Source organism: Conger conger, chromosome 9 (assembly GCF_963514075.1).
Source record: "Conger conger chromosome 9, fConCon1.1, whole genome shotgun sequence".
In the NCBI taxonomy this organism is placed as follows: domain Eukaryota; kingdom Metazoa; phylum Chordata; class Actinopteri; order Anguilliformes; family Congridae; genus Conger; species Conger conger.
Window position 1 is genome coordinate 14,135,595 of NC_083768.1, and position 25,800 is coordinate 14,161,394.

Genomic DNA, 25,800 nt, shown 5'->3' on the forward strand with positions numbered 1-25,800 from the left:
TATTAAACACAGTATACTCAACTCAAGATAAACACTAATATATCTCAATTTAAGGAACTATTGGGTGTTTATTAAATTCATGATATAACTAGCCACATCACTTCAAATTGAAACTTTTGAGACATGGCAATATCTTATCTCCAAAAAACAAACCTGCCAAACTGAAAATGTTAAATCTTGACTCCCTATCAGCAAAACGTTACAATGAGAACATAGCAGCAGTTGTGAAAAGTGGATGAGAGAACTGAAAACCTCACTCCTGTGTCACCCTCTGACCCGCCGATTATGTGGACACCGCAGACCGTGAGAATTTTAAAACTTTTCTCTACTGAAAATACGCCCACAGCGTATCATCCTCCCCCAGGCCAAAAGGGAGGTGTGCACGCAGGGGGGGGGGACAGTTACTGTCACCGCTTGAGAGCTCGTAAGGTGTGGTCTTGAGTTGGCAAAACGGGACTCTTCCGTGTTTGCGAATCAGTCTCGGCGCTCGGTGACGGCGAAGGTGAGCGCACGGGAGTGCGACGGTGAAGTAAATTTTCCTTCCCTCTTCATATAAAATCTATTTTTTAAATCTACAACTTCCTAAGACCTACGCTGGATAGAAAATGAGTTATTACGGGTCCCACTCTAAACTCCCAACGATGAGTAGGAGAACCAATTCCCGTCCCGACCTGTCCAGCGCTAGTTTCTACAGCAGGACCGAGGGGCACGCAGGCGGTAATGGATACTACCCGGAAATGATGGACGGATCCAGCGTCTTTTATCACAGCAAAACTATAGGGGGATATGGCGCGGGACATGGAGGGGGGCATGGAGGGGGGCACGGAGGGGGGCACGGAGGAGGACAAGGAAGGTATGTAGCAGTCGCTCTTTTCCATTAACTATCAAATGCGCAGGTGCAATACATGTTACGCACTGTGAATGCCTCCCGTTTCAAATAACATTTTTCATGTGTGCCCTTGACTGCGCTCTGTCACCTGTATAATTTGCATTATGTTGTGGCACGTTTTTGTCTAATTTTGGTTAATCGAATTCGCCTAAATTAAAACGTAGGCATTATTTATAAACACATGCTATCACATATGTTAAATAGGAATACCAGTAGCCGATTAAAAAAACTTTTTGTTATAGCTCCCCATTAGTTTTTGTGTGACAGATGGTTACTGTCACACACACATGGTCCCTTTTTTCTGGGTATTTCCACGTGCTGAAATAACACACATTCGATGTAAGCATATTGCTACATGTGTGGTTTAAAATGATCAAACGAGCCAAATGATTAAAATGAGCAAAATGCAATGCAGTACATTCCACCTGCAATATTATTTATTATTTATTATTATTATTATTATTATTATTATTATTATTATTATTATTATAGTAGCCTAGTAGTAGCAGTAGTAGTATTTAGATTAAGTTTTAAATGAAAAATTGTTGACATAAATATTCTCATAATGTAGTCGGCTATGTGTTCACATTCAAGGTGAAGAACTTTCTTGTCCATGGAAGTGATGACATGTATCTATAATGGTTGGTTATTCATCTTTGCTTTGGCTTTTCCCCTTCAGTGTGCAGGCCCTTCATCAGAAAGCACAAATCCTGCTGACTCAATTTAAGGAATATCTGGCCAAAGCCGAAATGAGTATGCAGTCTGTAAGTTCTTCTAAAGTCTACTATCCAGTGGAGGCTCGTAACTGTTTTTACTCATAGAAAGACTACACTCACTAAGGACTTTATTAGGAACTGAGCTCTTTATAAGTCTAAAAAAGAAGTGTAATAAATATCTAATAACATGCTCACTGAGTATATTTCAATGTATAAATGTTTTAATATATAATGTTTTAAAACATTCCTTTTGTTCCTTGCTTATATTGTTGACATACTTCTTTGTAACTATGCCAATTTAGGCCTGTATTAACAGCAAGCTGTGGTGCTCGCACTAGCAAAGTATGCAAAACTCTTATGGTTAGAGCCATAGCTGCTTCAGGTTTGGCGGTTGCCAAAATGCCGGCAGCCAGTACAAAATGTCTGATCAACACTATTTTTCACAGAGCCATGCGAAAGCTCTATTGTGTGTTAATGTGTGTTGGGGAGTGACTAAGGGATTATTGTGATGAGGTAATGCTAGATGGTGCTTATACCAGCTTTAGAGGCCCTTTTTTTATTTTTTTATTTTACTTTGTAAATCAAAGGTTTATTTAGTTGGGACTTGCTCAACTTTTAATGCGAGTGAAAGCAGTTGTTTATTAAAGCTTGTTTTGTGGGCAAGTCAGGGCAGCAGCCCTGGAATCAAGGTGACTCTGCATGGCTGTGTCCGGAATCCATCCATCCTTACTTAATTCCTTCCTCTAATCCATAGATCATGGTCAGGTGAAAATAATATGGCTTTGATGTCAATTAGCCAATCGGTAGTCACTTCAGAAGGCTATTCCACCCAAGCCCCTCTCAGCTGGGTCCTAGTATGTCTGTAATACTAGAATGTGAGAAATAGCTGGATTTCATACTACATCCAGTGAAATATCATAGTATCCAAACACTGGACATAAGTATGGCATAGATATCCCAGCCCAAGCAACTAAACATGAACTACATATATGCTTTTTCTATTTTCCTTGCACATCAACTAAAAGGTTTTTATCGTAACTTATACTGCGGAATTACTGTTATGTAACGTACCTTAACAGCAAAAATTAGCTAGCAATGTGCCAGATTAAATCTGTCAGTGGCTTCATTAAAGGCCATCATCAACTGGCAAAATCCTAAAGGGAAATGACTGTGACAACATAGTATGTCCGAAAAGACATACTTTTTAATTACATACCAAGTATGCTGAATGATATATGATGTACTGTACATACTGTATATAGTATGTAGTATGCCATTTTGGACACTAAATTCCTTGGACCTACGCTGGATTGAAAATGAGTTTATACGGGTCCCACTCTAAACTCCAAACGATGAGTAGGAAAACCAATTCCCGTCCCGACCTGTCCAGCACTAGGTTCTACAGCAGGACCGAGGGTCACGCAGGCGATAATGGATACTACCCGGAAATTATGGACGGACACCCCCCCTGCAGACTGAGACCTCATTGTTAGGTCTCCCAATACCCACTGTCTGATAGAGAAACCCAGTGGATCCCAGTATGTTTCAGTATGATAGGGGTTACAATCAATAATCTGAGAGTTTGCAGGTTATCTCAAATCTTTTTGTAAATTTCATTGTTGTGCCATTATACAACAAATTAAACGCCCAAAATGTATTTTTTTAGACAAATGAACATACCGGTAGATACAATCCAGACCAATGATACAGACTTTAAAACTGTGAAGTTGGGATCTCCAAACTATGCTGCCTACAGATAGAACCCTCAGATTGTGAACTTGTGAACTCTCAAATTTTTCGGTTGCATGCAGGTGAGATGTAAACCTGTTTCCTAGCCTAGTGGCTCATCTTATAGACTTCCATAAAGTGAGGCTGCTTGGTTTGGACAAAGACCTAAGATCTAATTTGTGAACCACAATAACATGCATCATTCACTGCATCTTACTGTATACACTAGAGCATTCTGCATATACAAGACTGGAGGACCCCCTGGTCCTGGAGAGCTGCAGGGTGTGCTGGCTTTTGTTGTTAGTCAGCACTTAATTGATCAGTTAAAGCAGGCAATTACACAGTGAATTCACCTCACCTAGTTTCTTGGGTCTGAATTTGTTGCTGATATTAAGGAAAAAACACAAATCAGCAGACCCTGCGTCTCTCCAGGCCCAGGAGTGGGCACCACTGCACTAGTGCATCCACACTCATAAAGAGTGATTGTGAGTGTGTATGAGTGAGGGGCAGTATGGGTCAGACTTCTATCATTGTGATAGTTGCTGATTGGCCTGTGGGATGTGTGTGTGTATCACCTGTGTGCTGCAGGGTGGAGAACGAGGCTCAGTGGAAACTGAGAAGTATCTTGACATGTCCGGCATGGTCCTGGATCAGCTGAACGGCTGCTGTTTGGACCTGCAACAGATGGGTCAATCCAATGAGGGCATCATGAGGAGGTGAGTTTGGGCTTTGCCTTCACCATAACTGTGTGTGTGTGCGTGTCTGTGGATATATACACGCACACAAAGACAGTAACTTGTATTTGTGTGCGTGTATATACAGAACACAAACCTACATCGAACATAGACTTGTATGTACACGCATGGGTTTCTGCTGGGCTAGCCTCCTTGCCTTGCTGAAACAGTGTAACTCCAGGGCTGCTGTAGATAGGACTGGAATGTGCAGTATATCTCCCGTCTCAGACATGACACATAGAATCAGGAACTGAGAGAGGTCATGTTAGGAGACAAGTGTTTAGCAGCTTCATGACCCTCCTGAGGTGACATCCACCCTGCAGGCAAGAGTTCACAACACACAAGACTCCTCCTGTCACTGCTTAATGAGATGGTGTCCTATTTATGTGTTACATTTGTATGTTTCTTTGTCTTCAAATAGACGAATAGACCTCTGTGAGATTTGCATTGTATTGCATGTATTACAATACTCTCCTTCCTTCCCTTTTTTCTGTTTCTCTACTTTCTCACTCTTCTGCTGCCCACCTCTCTCTCACTTTCCCTCTTTCTTTCTCCACCTCCCTACCTCCATCTCTCTGTTCCTCCCCCCACTCTCTCCCAGTATGGAGCAGGGTCGGGAGCAGCTGAAGATGATGGTCTACAGTAAGAGCAGCCAGGGTCCCGGGGTACGGAAGAACCGGGGCGGCTCCATTGGGCACGATGGAGGAGGGAAGAACTTCCAGGAGGCCATAGCCTGGATCGCCCAGCAGAAAGTATGTCAACAGAGACCCTAATGGCCATTTTTGCTATTTTAAAAAAATCAAAGAAATGTTTTATATCTAATTCTCTGGTTTTACCATGACTTGTTGCTCTCTTAACCCTTTCAACCGTACCCACATGGCACTCAAGCGTTAACTACTGTAAAATCCCTTGAGTGCCTTGTGGCATTATACCTTTTCAACCTATTAAAATTACTGCAATATAATTATTTTGAGCCCCTATTAAAGCCTGACAAAAGTTTCTCAACCGAAGCCAAAAGGATTCGGGTGGAGCCACTTAATGTTGGGCTTGGGACTGGAAGGATTTATTGTGTTGATCATGGGAAATAATAATAATTCTCCTCATTGCCATTTCCCTTCAACTCTTGTTCCACGTAAACCACGAACCCTTGCTATACCGGCAGAATTGAATGATGAATGATAAACTTCCCACGGTGGAGAAACATGTTGTTTAGTTACTCATATGGTGCGTCGTGCTAGCACTGTAGTGCTATACGTCCCAACCAGCAGGAGGAATGTGTGTGCTTTTACTGCTTTCCCAGTAAAGACATTTGTATCAGTTTCTACAGAGCTGTGCACAGCGGCAAGTTTTATTAATTCAGTGCCTTTCATACTTTAGGTAAACAAACAATAAAATCTGTGTAAAATGCCTTTTACAAGCGCTTTAAAACAATCCCCCCTGAGGGTGTAGTCTGTGCTCTAGATGATCTGCTCCCGTCTGGGCCTTACCTCCCCCCTGACCCCAGGCTAAGAGGAGAGCCACCAGGCCACAGCAATCCGAGATCAGCCGTCCCAACAGCCTGCTGTTTACCTCCACCCAGCAGAGCAGTGAGAAATTCCCCATTCACACGAGCCTTTCCGCTGAAACCGGTTCTGCGCTCGGGGAGGGTGCGGGGTTTGGGGTGGGTGGTTTAGAGGGGGGTGGGGATTCTGGTGCCAGGGCGGGGTGAGGGTGTGGACTGGGCTCCAGGCGGGTCACGGGAGGACAGAAGAAAGATGGGATGACACCTGCTGGACACGTGCCCAGTTTCGCTGTCTGCTCCTTGCAAGTCCCATTTAAGCCTGTCTGTCTCTTTCTTTTCTTTTTTTCTCTCACTCTCACTGCCCTGTTACCTCCTCAGCACTTCTGTGTTTTCTCTTTCACAACCCCTCTTTTTCTGTTTCTTTCCTTCTCCCTTCCCCCCTCTCCTTACAATTTCACTTTCTTTCGCTTTCTCCCAAACACATTTAACTCCCATCTCATTATTTCCGCTCATCAAAGCAAATTCTATAAAACATGGCTTCCACCCTGAGGTTTCAAATTGCGTTATGTCCAACTGCAGTTGTGTATGCTTTTTTTGTTTAGTTTCAAAAGTTGTAGTTTTCCACACACCGCCGTGTAGACTCACGTTAATAATTAATGGGCTGTGGGATTATGGCAAGAGGCAGAACAGGACCTTCGGCTGTTATCAGAACTCAAACAAAGCCTGATCTGTGAGTGATTTTGGAATCATTTCTGCTGATAAGAGTCTGGGGAGTGAAAGGCTTTGTGTTGCCATCTAGAGGCTTGTGATTAGAACAGTAATGCTCAGATTAATTAAATCTAGTGCGCAGAGCTCCAGCCCTAGAGGGCATTGAGGTGCCGGAGTTAATCAGGGAGACTTAAATTTAAAAGTTTGGTGATGAGGCAGTTATTTTTGCTGTGCGTGTAGTGTTTGAGTGAAGACACCATTATTCATCCTGTGTGTGGAGTGTTTCAGTGAGTTTGAGCTTCCTATAGTTCAGACTAGCTCCCAGCATGGCATGGTTTGACCAGCTCAAGCTATCCAAAGCCTTTATCCAAAGACATGGTTTAACTGGTTGACCAGTTCAGACTAACTCCCAGCATGGCATGGTTTGACCAGCTCAAGCTATGTTTTGAAACAGCTAATAGCTGGTTAACCAGCTCATACTCAAGTAGACCAGCTTATGACCAGCTCAATTGTCAAGCTGGCTGAGCTGGCATAGCTGGGTTTTACAGCAGGGAACTTCCTGCTGACGGATGCTCTGTGTGCCTGTGTCCTCCACAGCGCCTGATAGAGACCTCTCCCTGGGGCGATGACCAGGACACCATCGCGCAGCAGATGACGAAGCACAACAAGTTCCACAGCTCCATCCAGAGGAGCCCGGAGGTGGAGCGTGCCCGGACTGAGCTGGTACAGTCACCGAATCCTTGGCATTGTCTGTGAACCTTGTATCTATCTCCAAAAACAAGAACAGCAAAGAACAGCAACCTAGATGTCCAGCTAGATGTCTCACAGACCCCAACCCCTGGCTATTTCCTTTCTTCAGGAGCAGAAAGGAGAGAGATCGTACAGGCATGCCCTGGACCAGGAGTGGGACAGTCTCCAGGTGAGAAAGATTTCCCAAATCTACCATAAAACTCAGGGAAAGAGTTTGGTTGAACACACTATACTTGTGTGACTCTTTTCACCTGAGGGTAATTTGCATGGTATTTAAAAGGCTTCTTCAAAACCTGTTCCAAAATATTTATATTTGGTAAAGGCGGGTGAAGGCATGCTATGCAGGATTTACAATCACAAAAAACTACATTTCTTTCCACCACACTGCCAACTGACTTTTCATATTTTATATCTGTTTTTATGCCGTATTTTTATACCACTGGTTTTCAATAGCTGTCGCCATCGAGGAAGAGCAATTCCAAGGTTGACTCTGGTTTGTTGGCTTGTTGTTTTGCTTCGTTGTACTTGTGCTTCTTCACCTCTGCCATTGCAGTAGCGAGCTGAAAACACTCAGCTGAAACCTCATCCCACCCTACAGGCTCTGTACATACCCACAGCTCCCCACACAGAACAGAGTGTCACACCCAGAAGCTCCCAAGAACATCTTAGAAGAAGAAATATAGGCAGTGGAGAAAAGACAGATTGCCAGTGCATCATAACAAATATTTTATATTTTCAGGGTAAAACTGCATAGTGTGCTTTTAGATGCTGTTGAGGTTGTATATCAACACCCATAACTACTTATTTTAACATATCGTTATATTGTATTTTAGTATTCATATATTTGTAATTGTATTTAATAACTTTATTCATCCATTCATCCATCTGTATATTGATTACATTTTTCAGAAAATGTCCTGCAGCAGGTCCATCCAGCTTCAAGATCTGTCAAAGATCATCGAGGATATCTCCAGGGAGATCATATGGGTGAACGAACGTGAGGAAGAGGAGCTGGTGTTTGACTGGGGTGACAAAAACATTGACACCTACATCCCCAAGAAGCAGGAGAGCTACTCGGTAAGACTTCCCCCATCTCAGAGCCACCTGCCATTAACCAGGCTGCATCCTTAACAACATACAATCCGGGCTGACCAGCACTTGCTCAATACATATTGAACTATATGCATTCTGAACCAAGAGCCACAAAGCATACGGCCATTTTAGATTATTCTTCAGTCATGCATAGAAACTGTTCTGTCGAGGTTCTATACATTATTTCTGTGTACAGTGCATCCGGAAAGTATTCACAGCGCTTCACTTTTCCCACATTTGGTTATGTTACAGTCTTATTCCAAAATGGAATAAATTCATTTTTGTCCTCAAAATTCTACCTACAACACCCCATAATGACAACATGAAAGAAGTTTTTGTAGAAATTCTTGCTAATTTATAAAAAATAAAAAACTAAGAAATCACATGTACATAAGTATTCACAGCCTTTGCTCAATACTTTGTTGATGCACCTTTGGCAGCAATTACAGCCTCAAGTCTTTTTGAATATGATGCCACAAGCTTGGCACACCTATCTTTGGGCAGTATCGCCCATTCCTCTTTGCAGCACCTCTCAAGCTCCATCAGGTTGGATGGGGAGTGTCGGTGCACAGCCATTTTCAGATCTCTCCAGAGATGTTCAAGTGGATTCAAGTCTGGGCTCTGGCTGGGCCACTCAAGGACATTCACAGAGTTGTCCTGAAGCCACTCCTTTGATATCTTGGCTGTGTGCTTAGGGTCGTTGTCCTGCTGAAAGATGAACCGTCGCCCCAGTCTGAGGTCAAGAGCGCTCTGGAGCAGGTTTTCATCCAGGATGTCTCTGTACATTACTGCATTCATCTTTCCCTCAATCCTGACTAGTCTCCCAGTTCCTGCCGCTGAAAAACATCCCCACAGCATGATGCTGCCACCACCATGCTTCACTGTAGGGATGGTATTGGCCAGGTGATGAGCGGTGCCTGGTTTCCTCCAAACATGACACCTGGCATGGTCTGAGAGTCCTTCAGGTGCCTTTTGGCAAACTCCAGGCGGGCTGCCATGTGCCTTTTACAAAGGAGTGGCTTCCATCTGGCCACTCTACCATACAGGCCTGATTGGTGGATTGCTGCAGAGATGGTTGTCCTTCTGGAAGGTTCTCCTCTCTCCACAGAGGAACGCTGGAGCTCTGACAGAGTGACCATCGGGTTCTTGGTCACCTCCCTGACTAAGGCCCTTCTCCCCCGATTGCTCAGTTTAGACGGGTGGCTAGCTCTAGGAAGAGTCCTGGTGGTTCCAAACTTCTGCCATTTACGGATGATGGAGGCCACTGTGCTCATTTGGACCTTCAAAGCAGCAGAAATTTTTCTGTACCCTTCCCCAGATTTGTGCCTCGAGACAATCCTGTCTCGGAGGTCTACAGACAATTCCTTTGACTTCATGCTCAATTTTGAGCTTCATGGCAAAGGCTGTGAATACTTATGTACATGTGATTTCTTAGTTTTTTATTTTTAATACATTTGCAAAAATTTCTACAAAAACTTCTTTCATGTTGTCATTATGGGGTGTTGTGTGTAGAATTTTGAGGAAAACAATGAATTTATTCCATTTTGGAATAAGGCTGTAACATAACAAAATGTGGGAAAAGTGAAGCGCTGTGAATACTTTCCGGATGCACTGTATTGGTTCATTTCTTTAAAAATGTAGAAAATAACAGATATATCCTGCGAGATTTCAGATATTAACTGTCTTACTTTGTGTGATATTCAGTTTATTTCAGTTCTCTCTCAAATCAGTCCAAGAGCCCTACTTACCTGCAGGCAGTGTTGAAGGAATTCATATTAGTTGTGTTTGTATAATTTAAAGTGTACATTTTGAAAAGATTTTTTTTTCTTTTCTTTTTTTCTCAGAGGCTGATGCGTGACCTGGAAGAGAAAGAAAAGGATCTCAATAAACTCAATCAGAAAGTGGAAAACCTTCTGAAGAATAATCACCCTGCTGCTGATAAGATTGAGGTACTGTAGGTGTTGCCTGACCTTCTCTTAACCTCTTTCAGAGTTATGAGGACAGGAAAGAAATCCAACAATTTTATAACAGAACTATTTCAAAGAAAAGCAAGACATTCATTTTAGCAAATACAAGATCAATTTGCCATGACGGTTTGCAAAAGGTGGGACAAAGACATTGTCAAAAAGACAATGGACCTACAATAGTTTACACACTGAAATCTCTTTAAATCATTGAACTACCCTTGTCAGAACTGCTGAACCCAGGAACTCACTTGTCTGGACAGGAAATGACTCGGTGTGCAGTGTCACGAGTGATGAATGATCTCTAATGAGGAAGGCAGACCTCCTCTGTCAATACATAGCCCCAGTGTTAGACTCGCCTTCAGAGTGAATGGCTCCTGCTAATCCAGGCTTGCTCTGTTCAGGCCTACAAGGACACTCTGCAGACCCAGTGGAGCTGGCTGCTTCAGATCACCAAGTGCATCGACACACACCTGAAGGAGAACGCTGCGTACAGCCAGGTAAGGCTTCCGTCCCAGCAGTCAGCCCCCACCCTCACTGCCTGACAGACAGCTGGCATATCAGGGTGGTTACTGGATCAGCCATTTCTCATGAAGTGACAAACCTTTCTGTTTCCATGACTTGTAGTTCTTCAAGGAGGCCAACGAAACGTACGTCAAGCTGCAGAAGGAACACGAAAGCATCCGCAAGAAGTATAACTGTGACAAAGGCACCCCACTGGAGAAGCTTCAGGACCTCCTCAAGAACTTGGAGGTACAAGCTACTTAAAGGGCAGCCTGTAGCGTAGTGGTTAAGGTAAATGACTGGGACACGCAAGGTCGGTGGTTCTAATCCCGCTGTAGCCACAATAAGATTCGGGCAGCTGTTGGGCCCTTGCGCAAGGCCCTTAACCAGCATTGTCCAGGGGATTGTCTCCTGCTTAGTCTAATCAACTGTACGTCGCTCTGGATAAGAGCATCTGCCAATAATGCAATGTAATGCATTGCATAATCAATACTGAATGAGCATGAAAATAATAACCTTCAGTGTGTCTTGGACATTAAATACAGTCAGTGGCATGTATCGCGTTTGGTACACCTGATCTAAATATTTTCTTTTCTTCTTACACAATCTCTCCTGCTGCCTTTTAACATATTTTGCATGTCAAACCAGAAAAACATGCTTAGTATGTGAGTTAGATGGATTTTATGTAAATGACTGTTATCATCCATGTGAGGGAAAAGTTGTATGTGAAGGACGGGAAGACGAGGTTCTCAGGAAATGAAAACCTGGCTTGTGGCTGATCAGGAGTCAGTGGTGGGTGACACAGGCCTGTGTGGTTCACAGAGAGAGAAGGAGATGATCATGGATAACAAGCGGCAGGTGCAGCACCTGGTCAACAAGTCCAAGAGCATCGTGAGACTGAAGCCCCGCAACCCACACGAGAAGAGCAGCAGTCCTGTGATCGTCAAGGCGCTGTGTGACTTCAAACAGGACCAGGTCTGACACGCACACACATACACACACAGAGACACGCATGCACACACACACACACACACACACACACACACCCACGAACATACAGACATGCAGCACATGGACTCACCCTCTCTCTCCCGCTCTCCATCTCTTGCTCCCTCCTCATTCTCCATGAGCAGAAGCAGATCCTGAAGGGTAATGAGGCCATCCTGAAAGATAACTCCCAGCGCAGCAAGTGGCAGGTGACGGGGCCCGGGGGTTTGGACATGCTCATCCCCTCCGTCTGCCTGCTGGTGCCCCCTCCCAACCCCCTCAGCATCAGCCTGGCCAACAAGTAAGGGTCAAAAACCTGTACCCAACCACCCCACATCAGCCTGGCCAACAAGCCAGCCTCAAAAACCTGTACCCATCAACCCCACGTAAGCCTGGCCAACAAGTAAGCCCTGATCTTGTGCACCCTATGGCAGTGGTTCCCAAACTGTCTGTGAAAAAAAAAGGCTAAATAAAATAGAAAGTAAAAGAGAAATTATATAATAATAAAGTGAGCCTTAGACAGTATGCGTTGTGTGCTACAAGACACTGTCGAACGAGAGCCTAAAACCAGCTAATCTTCCCCGTCACCTTGAGAATGGAGCGTGGAGAATTCAAGTGCAAGCCAGTTTTACCTTCAAAACAAGCTCACAGACTTTTGCAGTTACAAGAAAGTCATGGAATGCCCACAGGCAGCGATAATACTAAAGGGTTGGAAGTCTCATGCTGGGTGTCAAGACTTCTCGCAAAAAAGGGAAGCATACAGTCGGCGAGGAGTTGATGTTGCCAGCAACTAAGGCCTATGGCACCTTGCTGACGTGACCGTCGTCTTGTTTCCTCCCGCTTCTAGGAATGAGCAGTACTTTGAGGCCATCATGGGGATCTGGAACCAGCTGTTCATCAACATCAAGAGCCTGATATCCTGGCGCTTCTGCATGAGAGACATCGAGCACATCAAGTCACTCACCATTACCACGGCGAGTCTCCCACGGCAACCCTCCTTCCTCCACCTAAATTGGGCCCCTAATGCACCATGAAAGTTTCTCCATCACTGGAGACACACACGCACTGCCAAAACGTTTAGCTTAGGCCAGACTATACATTTAATGTTATGTTGATGTAATGAAACATTACATTTCTTTCTTACTTTAATTTCATATTCAGTAAAAACTGCTTGGTCATGTTGCCATCTATCTTGTTAGCTTGCGTGATTTATTGTCTGTAGCCATGTTGCAGATGGAGTAGTTAGTCAGTAAGCAACTTGTATTTGGACTGCGTGTCTCCAGCTGGTTGGCGCTTTCACTTTAAACTACGCTGCGCTTTTGTGGCATGTAAAAACTCAAGTTTTTTTTTCTTTCTGAACCACAGCTGGCCAACATGCGACCAGAGGAGTACCGCAAAATCATCAAGAGCCTGGAGACGCGCTACCAGGAGTTCCTGCGCAGCTGTGTGGGCTCGGAGATGTTCGCCGAGGACGACAGGATGCAGATGGAGGGCCAGTACTCCGGCGCGCAGGACCACTACGAGAGGCTGGTGGTGCAGCTGCCCACTTACGGTGAGTCTGTTTCCCACTGACTGCCCTCCATATGGGGCCAATCTACCCCTTCATTTAGCTTTCAGGTTGACACATAATGAAAAATATCCACATTATAGAAAATATAAATAACAATGTAATATCAGTAAACATCTGATTGCTTTAAGTACTAATGTACCACGTACTACTTGGTTTAATGACCCTCAAATCAGAAACTTGCATACAAAGAGACTTTTCCTATTTTTCTATATTATTTTTCTATAACTTTATATACCTGCTATGTTCAGGGGAATTTACAGTCACACACACTCACACCAACAGCAATTGCCTGGCATGCAAGGTACCAACCAGCTCATCAGGAGCTAGGTATTTCCGTGGTGTGCCCTTTGGCCTGCAAACTGCATGAAACGATGCTGTACAAATCAAGTGTATTCGTATTACTGGTTAAGTGGAATGCATTACCTCACTGACTGACTGACAGTAGTACTGGCACTAGTTGCAGTTACCATAGTAGCAGGTGAAAGGAGCCTTTAAAACTGTGTTATCGCTCCACAGTTGCCACGCAGAAAATGCAGATGGAGCCCGTCCCGAGACCCATTCAGCTAGTCCAAGTCCAGCCCCCTGTGAGGGACATGGGCTCCCAGGGCTCAGTCCAAATCACCAGCAAGACCACCAGCAGTTTGTCCATGACCCCCCCCCAAATGCGCAAGAGCCCCTCCCAAAGCTCCAAGAGCTCCCAAAGCTCCAAGAGCTCCACCGTCATCTCCAAGAGCATCTCCCACACCACCAAGGCCCAGCCCAAAAGCCCCACCCTGGTGCCTCCGAGCCCCACTCTGAGTCTGACCCTGCTGTCCGAGCTTCATACCCTGCGGCAGAAGCTGGAGATGGCCGAGTCAGGCCTGACCCGGCACATCCACATACCCCTGGGGGAGAACAGCGTCCACGAGTGCTCCCAGCGCATCGTGCACCTGGAGGTACGCTATGGTCCTCGGCCACAGGTGTCAAACTCCAGTCCAGGAGGGCCCCAGTGTCTGCTGGTTTTTGGCACCAGTGGTTCATTGAAGTCATTGATTGGCTAAAGAGTCCTTGCACGTAGATTTCAAAGCCTTAATTGGCAGCTGGTTGAAATTAGGCCACAAAAACCCATAGATATTGTGGCCCCTTAGGAATTTAGTTTGTCACCTGCTGTTTAGGGGCCTGCTTCTCAGGCCACACCCACTGCTAGCTAGTAGTCTGTTAACTATCCTTTGCTGTGGTTAACTTTGTGAATGTGTCCCTCAGTATTTGTAATGTACTTGGTCTAATTAGTCATTCAGGGTCTGAGAGTCTAAATGTATATAGTCGGATGTGGGGTAATGCAATTTAGTTTTTTTCATGGACTGGGAATTACAGGACATAAACCAGGACTTGGACACGATCCGTGACGAGTATGTGAGGCTGAGGGAGAAGATCCTGATCCAGCTGGACGGGATGAAGGACACGGACAAGGCCAAATTCCTACGCTCTGAGCTCAACCTCATCAACCAGAAGATAGGGAGCCTGGAGGGCTACTCCTCCTCCTACATAGAGAGGTGGGATCAGTGGCACGTCTGCATCCACTGCAGCTTTTTTCCCTGGAAAGCTGTGGTTTCAGCTAGCACTTTAGAGATGATGTGATATGGAAAGGGCCAATGGTGTCACTGTATGTCCTAGGATGTTATATTGTATAATGTATTGTAAAATTGTAAGAAATGATAGGTTCTACCTTCTATGCATAACATTACAATCACATAGACAATGCTCTTACGAAAACGAAACGAAAGGGCAATCACGTCATTAATATGGCAATAGGTGTATTTTGTTTACAGTGTATCAATTCTTGGCTATACCTGTATTCTCTTGAAAATATATATTTTTTTCTGTTTTCAATTTTTAATCTAATATTTCACCATGTCCTAGTCAGGTTTTAGTTTGAGAAAGTTTGGAGTGTGTATGTGTGAGGAGCCGTTAGCCTTGTGTCTGAGCCTCTGGCGCCCCCTTTCTGCAGGCTGAAGGCACTGCGGGCTCTACAGCAAAGCCTGCTCCAGGCGGAGGACATTGTGAAAGTGCATGAGGCCCGTCTGACCGAGAAGGAGACCTCCTCTCTGGAGGCGAGGGACTTGGAGGACTATCGGGCCGTTCTGAAGGTAGCCAGCCTTTTGGTCTTTTATGTGTCTGAGCCTACAATGCTTCCACAGATCATAATGCTAGCATATGAATAACCAAATGAGCTAAGTGGTTGTTTATACATTGATGATGATAATGATGATATTTATGATGATGTCAGTGATGATGACGGCAATGATGATCCTTGTAGCTGTGATGATGGTGGTGATTTTAATTATATTGAAGAAGATGCTGGTGACAATGGTGGAAATAACCACTCATCATAGGCAGGGTCCAGTGTCTTTCCTGTGTTTCCGGGAATGTCTTTGAGCAGTGCACTCCATGCGTCTTCCCATTGTGTATGTACAGAAAATGAAGCAGGATATGGACCAGAAGAGGGACGTCCTAAAGAAGTTGGAGTTGGAGCTTGGGAATGCTGAGCGCTGGAATGATCAGATCAGCCAGTCCTTCCACAAGTGTGATGTAGACCTGTCCAGATACCGGGAGCAGGTCACCCAGATGAGCGACCGATGGCGTCGCATCCTGTCCCAGATCGACAGCAGGTCAGAGGGACATACAGCAGCCACACCTGCCTGCTTGTGCCATTTACAGTTTATGTGTATCTCATATAACAGAGATAGCCTGTATCTCATATTCTGCACATAAGACTCATATCACATACAGAGATTGCACTGGATGTCCATTATCTCATATACGGGACATAATATTTCACTTATCACATATAATGGACATATAGTATAATCTTTGTATCATAGATGAGATGGATCAAAGTTTAAACCAATCATAGCCTATAGAAAATTCAGCTTGAGGATAAATACAGTTAAAACAATATGGCTTGTTCTTCAGGATACAGGACCGTGTTCCAGAGTTTATAGTTTTATGAACAAAAAGACCACTCATCAAATTGTGGTTATGTTCTGCAAAATATGGGACCATGTTTCTCAGGATATAGGACCGTTTTCCATGGTTAGAGTGAGAGTTTGAGGAGTAAACCCTCATTGTGTTCACACTGTGGTTGCGTTCTTCAGGGTGTGGGACCTGGAGAAGCAGCAGCAGCATCTGAAACAGTACCAGCAGAACAGCTCTCAGGTCAGCAACTGGATCGACGACACCCAACAGAAGCAGGAATCCCTGCTGTCCAACAAGTTCTCTGATGTCAAAACCCTCATGGGGCACCTTGACCAGCAGAAGGTACGGGAACAAGACCTCTCTCATCAAGGAAACATTTAAGTACACGTCCCACTGTTCCAAGGGAACACCTGAGTGCCCTCTGCAAATACATATCATTTTGCTTAACATTTTAGTTATCCCTTAAAACTGTAGAATGTAGCAACCACCCACCCACATCAACAGCCCTTACCATCCACCATCCACCTTACCTGGGTTTTCAGAAATTCTGATGGGATCAAGGAATTTCAAGAAAAGTCTCAATGAAAGTCTGTTTTCAAGGAAAGATTGTGTCTAACTGTGTGTGTGTGTGTGTGTGTGTGTATGTGTTGATCTACAGACGCTCTACTCTGAAATCAAAGGAAAGAAGGACAAAGTTGAAGATGTTGTGAGGGACGCGAACACCTGTGCATCCTCAATCACGGTGAGCCTTTAACTGAGCACACCATTCATCACTTAAACCCTCTTACATGGAGACCACTCTGATCACAGTCTCATGTTGATGAATCATGTTAAAAATAATTAATAGTAGAATTAATGTTAAACATGCACTGTACAGAGGTATGCACAGTATATACCATTCTACACAGTTGTGTAACAAAGGTATGATTCAAACCATTTGTGTTCTGATGAGGTCACTTGTGGATTCTGGGATATGTAGTTTGTAGCATTCGGACATGTGACTTAACAGGTCTACATTGGTGTGTATTGCAGGACTACGAGCTGGATCTGGCCTCATACGGCGCAGGCCTGGAGACACTGCTCAACATCCCCATCAAGAGAACCATGCTGCAGTCTCCAGCTACCGTTGTCAGGGAAGAGGTAAGCTTACCCCTTGCAGACACGGTACAGAGAATGGAATTGCAGCCGTGACCCTTCTGTAATGAGAGACCTTGCCTGAGTCCGAGGTGGAATTTGGACCCCCGGCCTCACACTCATCCAATGAATTAGTTGGGACGAACGTGTTACCAATCAGCTAAAGGCAAAATCGCCTCTAGGCAAAGGCAACAATGTTCTTTTGTATTTGAGGGTTATGTCATCAGGGAGCATTGTCGCGGTAACCTGCAATGAGCCTTCGTTTTCACTGCACTTCACTGTGCTTACTAGGGAACTAGCCAAGCTAACCCTGCTACACTCATCTCCCTTTGACTCCCCCTCCATTTGAAACTCTGCAGCAACCTCTTTTTTTCCACCCCCACCAATCCGAGTCACGGCACCAATGTAATGAGAGGGACAGTTTTGCCTAAGTCCGAGGTGGGATTTGAACCCCAGTCTCTCATTCCGCGACATTACTTTGCACTATATTCATGGTTGTAGAACCATCTGCTTGTGTGTCCTTCCTTCCGTGTCTTTCTCTGCCTAGATGTGTGTGTGTGTCTGGGTCTGTGTTTGTTTCTGTGTTTATGTATCATATACAGTACGTTCTGATTGATGATATTGTCTAATATCAATATCAATAATTTATATATCATCCATTTGTTACCATTGACATTGGTTACCAACATGCACTGTAGTCATAGGCGTGTGTAATTTGAGACCTGCTGTCCTTCCCCCAGGCTAGTGACATCCAGTCCAAGTACATCGAGCTCCTCACCCGCTCGGGTGACTACTACAAGTTCCTGGGGGATTTGCAGAAGAACATGGAGGAGCTGAAGGTACAGTATGGTACAGAGTGGAGACAGGGAGTAAATAATTGCAGGGGCAGGGCTCTTATATATTAATGCAGAGAGGATGACCTGCGTGACATTTTGTAAAGAATGTTACATTTTTTGCTGATGTTTGTAGCCATTTTTCAGATAAAAATGGAATTGTTCCAAGCATGTCTTCATAATATAACGTACATATTCATTTCTAATGTTTAATACGTATTATATATGCATTAGTGCTGAATGTCAAAAAAAAAAAATTCATACATCCATCATAATCCATACGATTATCATTATTCTGACTGATAACCTAACCTCATCATTACTGCTTCAAACATGCATGATATCATTAATATAGCTTTATACAGTAGATGGAACTGGGCAGTTAAATTAAGCCAAAATGTTATATATATTTTTTTAGTCACTAAACATTTAGTAATTCAATCACTTAAAATTTGACTTCACAATCATAACATATATATGCCTTAAAAGATACCAGCATTCCTGATCATTTGTGTGTGTTGTCACACTTGTGTCAGATTTGTCTCACGGAAAGCCTCTATTTCTAATCACTCAGATCAGAAACACCAGAATTGATCTTTTGGAAGAAGAGCTAAGACGCTTCAAAGAGGAAGCTCAGGATCAGGGCCAGAAGAACCGGTCCCTGGAGGACAGCCTGGCTCGTTACCAGCTGGAGCTCTCCCAGTCCAAGGACCAACTCCTGTCCATGGAGGAGGTCAAACGGACCCAGGCCTTACAGTGCAATACTGCCAAAGAGAGCCTGGACAGCACCTACAGCCAGGTGAAGGACCTGGACGACAAGGTGACCCGCCTCACCTATGCACTAGACGAGGAGAAGAGGAAGCGTCGGCTGGCAGAGGAGAGGTACACCAACCAGCAGGAGGAGTACGACATCATCGTCCGCAAGAGGCAGAGGGAGCTGGACGATGTCAGCCGCTCCAAGCTGGAGATCGAGAAGACCATCAAGGAAAAGGAGCGGGAGATCGAGAGGCTACGGATGCAACTGGAGGACGAGGAGGCCCGTAGGAGAGCCTCTGATTCCGAGCTCTCAAAGGTAAGGAACAAGTATAGCCAGGAAATAAGTAGCATTAAGCAGTCGTACGAGACGGAGATCCATGTCACCAAGACGAGTATCCAGAAGCTGGCCCAGAGGAAGGATGAGGACTCGGCCGACCTGAGGATGGAGTATGAGATACTAGTTGAGGAGAAAAATGAGCTGGAGGAGGATCTGAGGAAGCTCAGGCTGTCTCTCAGCCAAGCGGAGGAGATGAGGAAGAAGGCAGAGGAGGAGCTGCGCCAGCGGAGGACCTTGGGGACGGAGGAGGGGAGGAAAAGGAGGGAGCTGGAGATCCAGCTTGAGACCTTGGTCAGGGAGAGGGAGGAGCATGAGCTGTGGCAGAAGGAGACACTAGCGGGTGCCTCCAAAGCATCAAAGGATAAGGATCAGGAGATTACCCAGCTGTTGCAGGAGGTGGAGGACGAGAAGCGGAAAAGGAGGGCCTTGGAGGCAGAGAACGGCGGCCTGCGGAAGGCCCAGACAGAACTACAGTCCAAGCATACCTCCACCTTGCAAATTGTCAGCAGAGTGAAGACATCAGAGGAGGAGGTTGGTACGGTCAAGGCAGAGCTGGAGAGACAGAAGGCCGATAAGGCCAAGGGTGAGCAGCACATTTCCAGGCTGGAGATACAGATAAAGGACCTGCAGCGGAAATCTGGGGAGCTGGAGGCTGAGGCCCAGCGGCAGAGGGAGGCGGCCCAGAGAGAGGCGGCCCAAAGGAAGAAGGTGGAGGTTGATCTGGAGAAGACCAACCTAACCTGCAAGGGACACATCAGCACCATCACTCTTCTGACAAAGGAGAAGGATGAGTCATCCAGCTCCGGTCAGAAGGCCAAGCAAGAGCTGCGGAGCCTCCAGGAGAGCCTGGACAAGGCCCTGAGAGACTACAGAGATGCTGCAGAGAAGCTAGACAGGCTGACTGCCGAGCTGAAGGCCCTGCGACAGCAGCTCACCCAGGAGCAGGCGCGGGTCAGAGAGGTCAATATCCGCAATGAGACACTTTACAAGACCATTGAGGAGAAGAGCAAGATACTCAATGACCACAGCAGCGAGATCCAGAGGCTCCAGGGCATGACTGAGTCCCTGACTAAGGAGCGACTTAGGCTGGAGGAGGAGCTGAGGGCCCTCAGGCAGGAGAGAGATGAGCTAAAGGAGGGGAAGGAGAATAATGACACCCAGAACTCCACCTACATATCCTCCCTTGAGGTGCAGCTACAGACCAGCAGCAAGAAAGGACAGGAGCTCCAGGACCTCATTGATGACCTGACCAAGCAAAGGGACAGGTTGAAAGCGGAAATTGAAACAATCCAAAAGCAAGCGGCTGAGGTATTATTTAATTTGAGATTTTTTTTTTTCCAAATTAGTAGAAATCGTGCAACTCCAGCTGCTTCAAGTTGATCGCTCCACCTTGTGCCACTATTGCATGTTGTAAGTGGGTTTGGGCCTTGGCTGCATCCTTGCGGATTTTTACCTGTTTTTTTTTTGTCTCATCACAAAAGGGCACATGCTTGGTGGCATGCATTTGAATAATTTGTGAGATCACTGCATTGTTTAGCTGTCAAGCTGTTTGTCTGCAGTTGTCACTTGTAGCTTGCAACCTTAATGGCATTTCATCATACAATGTTTTGGGGGTTATGTCAAAATTCATGCGATTTCAGATTAACTAAATCATATGAATCCAGGAATAGCAAGCAGAAATTATTTATTTACTTTTGATGATCTGCCATTCAGGACACTTGTTTGTTTGTTTGTTTAATTGTCTTTTACAAACCGTGCTGAAGAAAACAGCTCAAGCTACATTTTGAAATGGCTGGTAGCGAGTTGACCAGTTAGATCAGCTCTGTACTCAACATGGTTTTACCAACTCAAGCTATGTTTGGAAACAGCTGGTAGCTGGTATTTCAAGCTGGTCAAAGCTGGATTTTACACCAGGGTAGTATCTCTGCCTGTTTGTACTGGAAGGATGTGCGTCATTCTTGTCAGTACAAACCCAGCCATTCAAAGTGGATACATGTAAGCATATTGAAGGGCGTACTGTATTTATGAAATGGTAATTTGAATACATTGCCATTACCTTAATTTCAAAATGACATTTACAAATTGAGAGTATGGAATGAAAGAGTTCCATCTGATTTTTCAAATAGCAAACTATTAGTCAGATGAATCATCTGAAACTACTTTTACTTTTAAACGCTAACATTGATGTAATTAAAATGATGATATAATGGATATGAATCATGAATCTTCAGTCAACTTCAAATGATTGTAATTGTCATGACTCTTTTTTTAATTTACAGACATCGGGCCTTATGCAGGACTCCCAGACACGCTACAAGGAGCTCCTGCAGGAGAAGGAAACCCTCCTCATCAGGATCAAGAAGGTGGAGCAGGAGAAGGGGCGGGCCCAGAAGAATGAGGATGAGCTGTCCCGCATCCGGTTGTCCCTGGAGACGGAGATGCGACAGAAGCAGCATCTGCAGGATGAGCTGGATCAGCTCCGGAAGGACTTCGAGTATTGGAAGAGCCAATATGAGCTGAAGGACGGGCTCCTCCGCAAGTGTGACACTGACAAGGGCAAGGCGGAGCGGGAGCTCACATCCCTTAGGAGTGAGATTGAGAGGCTACAGGCTGAGCTGAAAGCCTTGGAGGACCGCTACAAGGGCCGGCTGCAGAGCTCTGAACAGGAAGTGACTGAGCTGACCCGGATCAGAGATGAGCTAGAGAGGGAGCTTGCGTTGCTCCGGAAGCGCCTGGAAGAATTAGAAAAGAGAACAGTGGTTGACCGTTCTGTCATCACTACAGAAAAGGTCATCACTACCAGCACCGCCCCTCCCGTGTCATCAGTGAAAGAGCTGACAGTGCACGGAATCCGTGGAAAGGTCTCCATTGAGGAACTGGTACAGTCTGACCTCCTGAATGCCTTAGACGTCAAGCAAATTGGTGAGGGCCTGCTCACCCCCGAGGACATTGAGAGCAAGCTAAAGACATACCTACACGGGTCAGACTGCATCGCAGGAATCTTTCTTGAGAAGGAAAACAGGACCGTCCCCATCTACCAGGCTATGAAGGAGGGCCTTCTCCGCCCAGGCACCACCCTAGAGCTTTTGGAAGCACAAGCTGCCTCTGGTTTTATGATTGACCCCCTTAACAACCTGTTTCTGACTGTGGAGGAGGCATGGAAGAGGAACCTGATAGGTCGGGAGTTCAAGTCCAAGCTGCTGTCGGCTGAGAGGGCCGTCACAGGCTACAATGACCCACGCACAGGCAAAATCATCTCCCTCTTCCAGGCCATTGAGAAAGGCATCATAGAGAAAGGGCATGGAATCCGCCTGCTCGAGGCCCAAATTGCAAGCGGTGGTATCCTCGACCCCAAGGAGAACCACCGCATTGATGTGGACATAGCCTATCGCCGGGGATATTTTGACAAGGAGATGAATGACATACTAGCCTATGAAGGGGATGACACCAAGGGCTTCTTTGACCCCAACACAGAGGAGAACCTCACTTACCTGCAGCTGAAGGAGAGGTGCATCAAAGATGAGAAGACTGGCCTGGTCCTGCTTCCCCTTTGGGACAAGAAGAAACAGAAAAAACAGGGAAACCCCACTCAGAAGAACACGCTGCGCAAACGCAGGGTGGTGATTGTTGACCCAGACACACAGAAAGAGATGACGGTGCGTGAGGCCTACCACCGGGAGCTCATTGACTACGACACTTTCCTAGAGCTGTCGGAGCAAGAATGCGAGTGGGAAGAGATCACCATCACGGCGGCCGATGGTTCCACCCGCCTGGTGGTGGTGGATCGGAAGACTGGGAAACAGTACGACATCCAGGACTACCTGGACAAGGGCTTGCTTAGCCAGAGCACCATTGATCAGTACCGCTCTGGGGCACTCACCCTCACCGAGTTCGCCGACCAGATCCTCAACAAGACTAACATGGACTTGTCTATAACTTCAACTTGTGCAGAGGATGTTGCTACCTGCAGTAGCCCCACACAGATTAGGCCCTCCTCCCCCACCGCCAGAAAACGCTTCTCGAGCATCTCCATAACCCTCTCTTCACCATCAGAGATCCTGGACGATCAGAGCCCCATTGCTGCTATCTTTGACACGGAGACTGTAGAGAAGATCACCATCCCTGAGGCCCACCGTCGTGGGATTGTGGACACCATCACCGCCCAGCGTCTCCTGGAGGCCCAGGCCTGCACAGGGGGGATCATCAACCCAGGCAATGCCCAGAGACTCTCGCTGCAGGATGCTGTCCACCAGAGCATCATTGACGAAGACATGGCCGCCAAGCTGAAGCCCGCCCAAAAGGCCTTCCTGGGCTTCGAGGATGTGAAGACCAAAAGGAAGATGTCAGCAGCTGAGGCCATAAAGGAGAAGTGGCTGCCCTACGAGGCTGGTCAGAGGTTTTTGGAGTTCCAGTACCTTACTGGAGGTCTGATTGAACCTGGGACTGGCCGGAAGTTATCCATTGAGGAGGCTATCAATAAAGGCTGGCTGGATGGGAGGGCGGCACGGAAGTTGCAAGACACGCGCCTCTACCTCAAGAACCTGACCTGCCCAAAGACCAAGCTGAAGATCTCCTACAAGGAGGCCATGGACAACTGCATGGTAGAGGAGGACAACGGGATGAAGATGATCCAAGCCACCTCCATCTCCTCCAAGGGGATCAGTAGCCCATACAATGTGCGTTCCCACTCCGGATCCCGCTCTGGCTCTCGAACCGGGTCCAGAACCGGCTCCCGCAGGGGCAGTGTGGACCTTACAACCTCCACCTCCTCCGCCTTCAGCTTCTCCTCCACCAGCTATAGCACTAGCTCCACCTCTTAATCGCCTCAAAGAGGGGTTTTTGGCGATGACCCATGCCAGGGGTGTTTTGTCTTTGTTTTCACAGTGAGAAACCGGTGCACTGAAACCAGGGATATTAAGTGGGTGAGGGGTGTTTGGGACATTCATGATCATACAATATTTAGGCAAGCTTAGGTGTAGACTGGTATCATTTAGTGGTAAGCATAAAAATGCTTACTTTGATTTAACACAACTTATACCCAGCTTCTGATGTTAATGCATTTAATGTGTTGATGTATTTTTTTACTTGGGGTGATGAGGAATATGGAGATATGATTGAAATGTTTGCAGTTTGAATGTGTTTTCAGCTTTTTATATAAAAATAAAATAAAATTTTATGTTAGAAAAGTGGGAAACTGTGGCGTAGTCCCTAGGGTGGCCAACTATCAACTGTAGACTAATCCCCTGTGCTGCCGTGGGTTGGATTCCCCATCATGACGCGTTATGCACTGTTTCCATCTCTATCTGTAACCCTCTCTGCTTTCTCCGTCTTAATAAAAGGGAAAACATATGTATATAAGGAGGGCACGCTGTTTGCTCTCCTTTTTTAAATAAAAGAAATGAAAATGTATGAGAGCAACGTTTTCTACATTTAAGCACCTTTGGAGGAGGTTCATCTTTCTCTGATCATTATAGCGTAATACTACTCAAGTTATGACACTTCTCTTTATTCATATTGCTAACTTGTTCTACATTTGAAAATTTGAAAATGCTGTGCCTTTTCTATGGAGGTGCACACTCTAAAACACTACTATTACACAATAAACATGTTTCAGTTTCCTAGACATAGCCATAGAACTAACCAAATTACATTACCGCAAATGCATTTCTAGTGTCATTTCACTGTAATGGAGTGTGCTTTTGTATGTATTTCTACAAATAAATAAATGTTTTATCACACTAACAAAGTGAGTGCAGTGCATCATTCATGAATTTGTGTCATTTATTTCTCGACCGAAACCATCCACCCTGTTTCAGTAGGCTTGAATGAGAATGTCTCCCTTGCAGTGGCAAAAGCCTCATTTCAAACATTTTGCTAATGTATGCAGTTTACGGTGTCACACTCAAGTCTTAGAGGGCCACATCATCAGCAGGTATTTCAAGGATCTTCCTATCGGCCACCAATTAAAGGTAGAATCAGTCACTTCTAACTGTCAAGAGAGGAATTGCCGCAATGAACACCCTCAAACCACAACACTGTTTATCCCTACCCCTTCTCTGTGAATGTGCTGATGTTGAAACCCCCCACCCACGCAATTGGCTGTGGCAATTACAACCAATTCTCAGCCAGTAAGCTTGAATTGATGTACAGCTATAAGCTGTTTGGGTCTGTCAACTGTATATTTGGAACCCAAATTTCAGGACTATAAACACAGGCAGAGGGTGAGTCAACATGTCAGTGAGCCTTTTTCAATGATAAGAAGGGATTTACAATGGCCTCTGTTCTTCCCTCCCGTCCTGAGGCTCTGCAGCAAGGCAGTTGGGGCAAAAATTCAGCTTGCAGTCCTCCTGCTCGCTGGTCTTCACCGCTTGAGTCCGCAAACGTGAGTCTGCGCCTCCTTCACTCCCATTGTCATGCCCATTTCATTAATTGAAGCTTAGTAGCTAATGGACAACACATTAACTTAACAAGCAATAATGTAGCATATGAGTTGTATGCTAATATTTGGGGTCAGTTCTAGCAAATGCACTGAATTCATGACATGGTCATCAGATGAACAGGAGCTTAGCTGACCAGCTTGTCGGGAGGAACTGGGGGTTGGGTGTCTTTCTCAGGGACACTGTGACACACCCAGGGAGGGGG

General features: G+C 45.6%; 1 protein-coding gene across 2 annotated transcripts; it reads left to right on the forward strand.

The window, feature by feature from the left end:
- Positions 1 to 425: 425 nt before the first annotated feature.
- On the forward strand, positions 426 to 24,904 carry dspa (desmoplakin a). Of its 2 annotated transcripts, none has more exons than XM_061254094.1 (24): positions 426 to 853; positions 1,569 to 1,653; positions 3,922 to 4,049; positions 4,669 to 4,819; positions 6,874 to 6,999; positions 7,136 to 7,195; positions 7,936 to 8,103; positions 9,963 to 10,067; positions 10,487 to 10,582; positions 10,710 to 10,835; positions 11,409 to 11,561; positions 11,720 to 11,874; positions 12,421 to 12,547; positions 12,939 to 13,125; positions 13,660 to 14,078; positions 14,497 to 14,675; positions 15,131 to 15,269; positions 15,598 to 15,791; positions 16,278 to 16,440; positions 16,757 to 16,840; positions 17,131 to 17,238; positions 17,973 to 18,071; positions 18,640 to 20,466; positions 21,438 to 24,904. In XM_061254094.1, the coding sequence occupies exons 1-24, from the start codon at positions 606 to 608 to the stop codon at positions 23,976 to 23,978; spliced, it is 7,668 nt and encodes a 2,555-aa protein (XP_061110078.1). In that variant the 5' UTR covers positions 426 to 605; the 3' UTR covers positions 23,979 to 24,904. The 2 variants fall into 2 exon arrangements, with proteins under 2 accessions (XP_061110078.1, XP_061110079.1); XM_061254095.1 differs by having other exon boundaries at positions 428 to 853; positions 18,640 to 19,137.
- Positions 24,905 to 25,800: the final 896 nt, after the last annotated feature.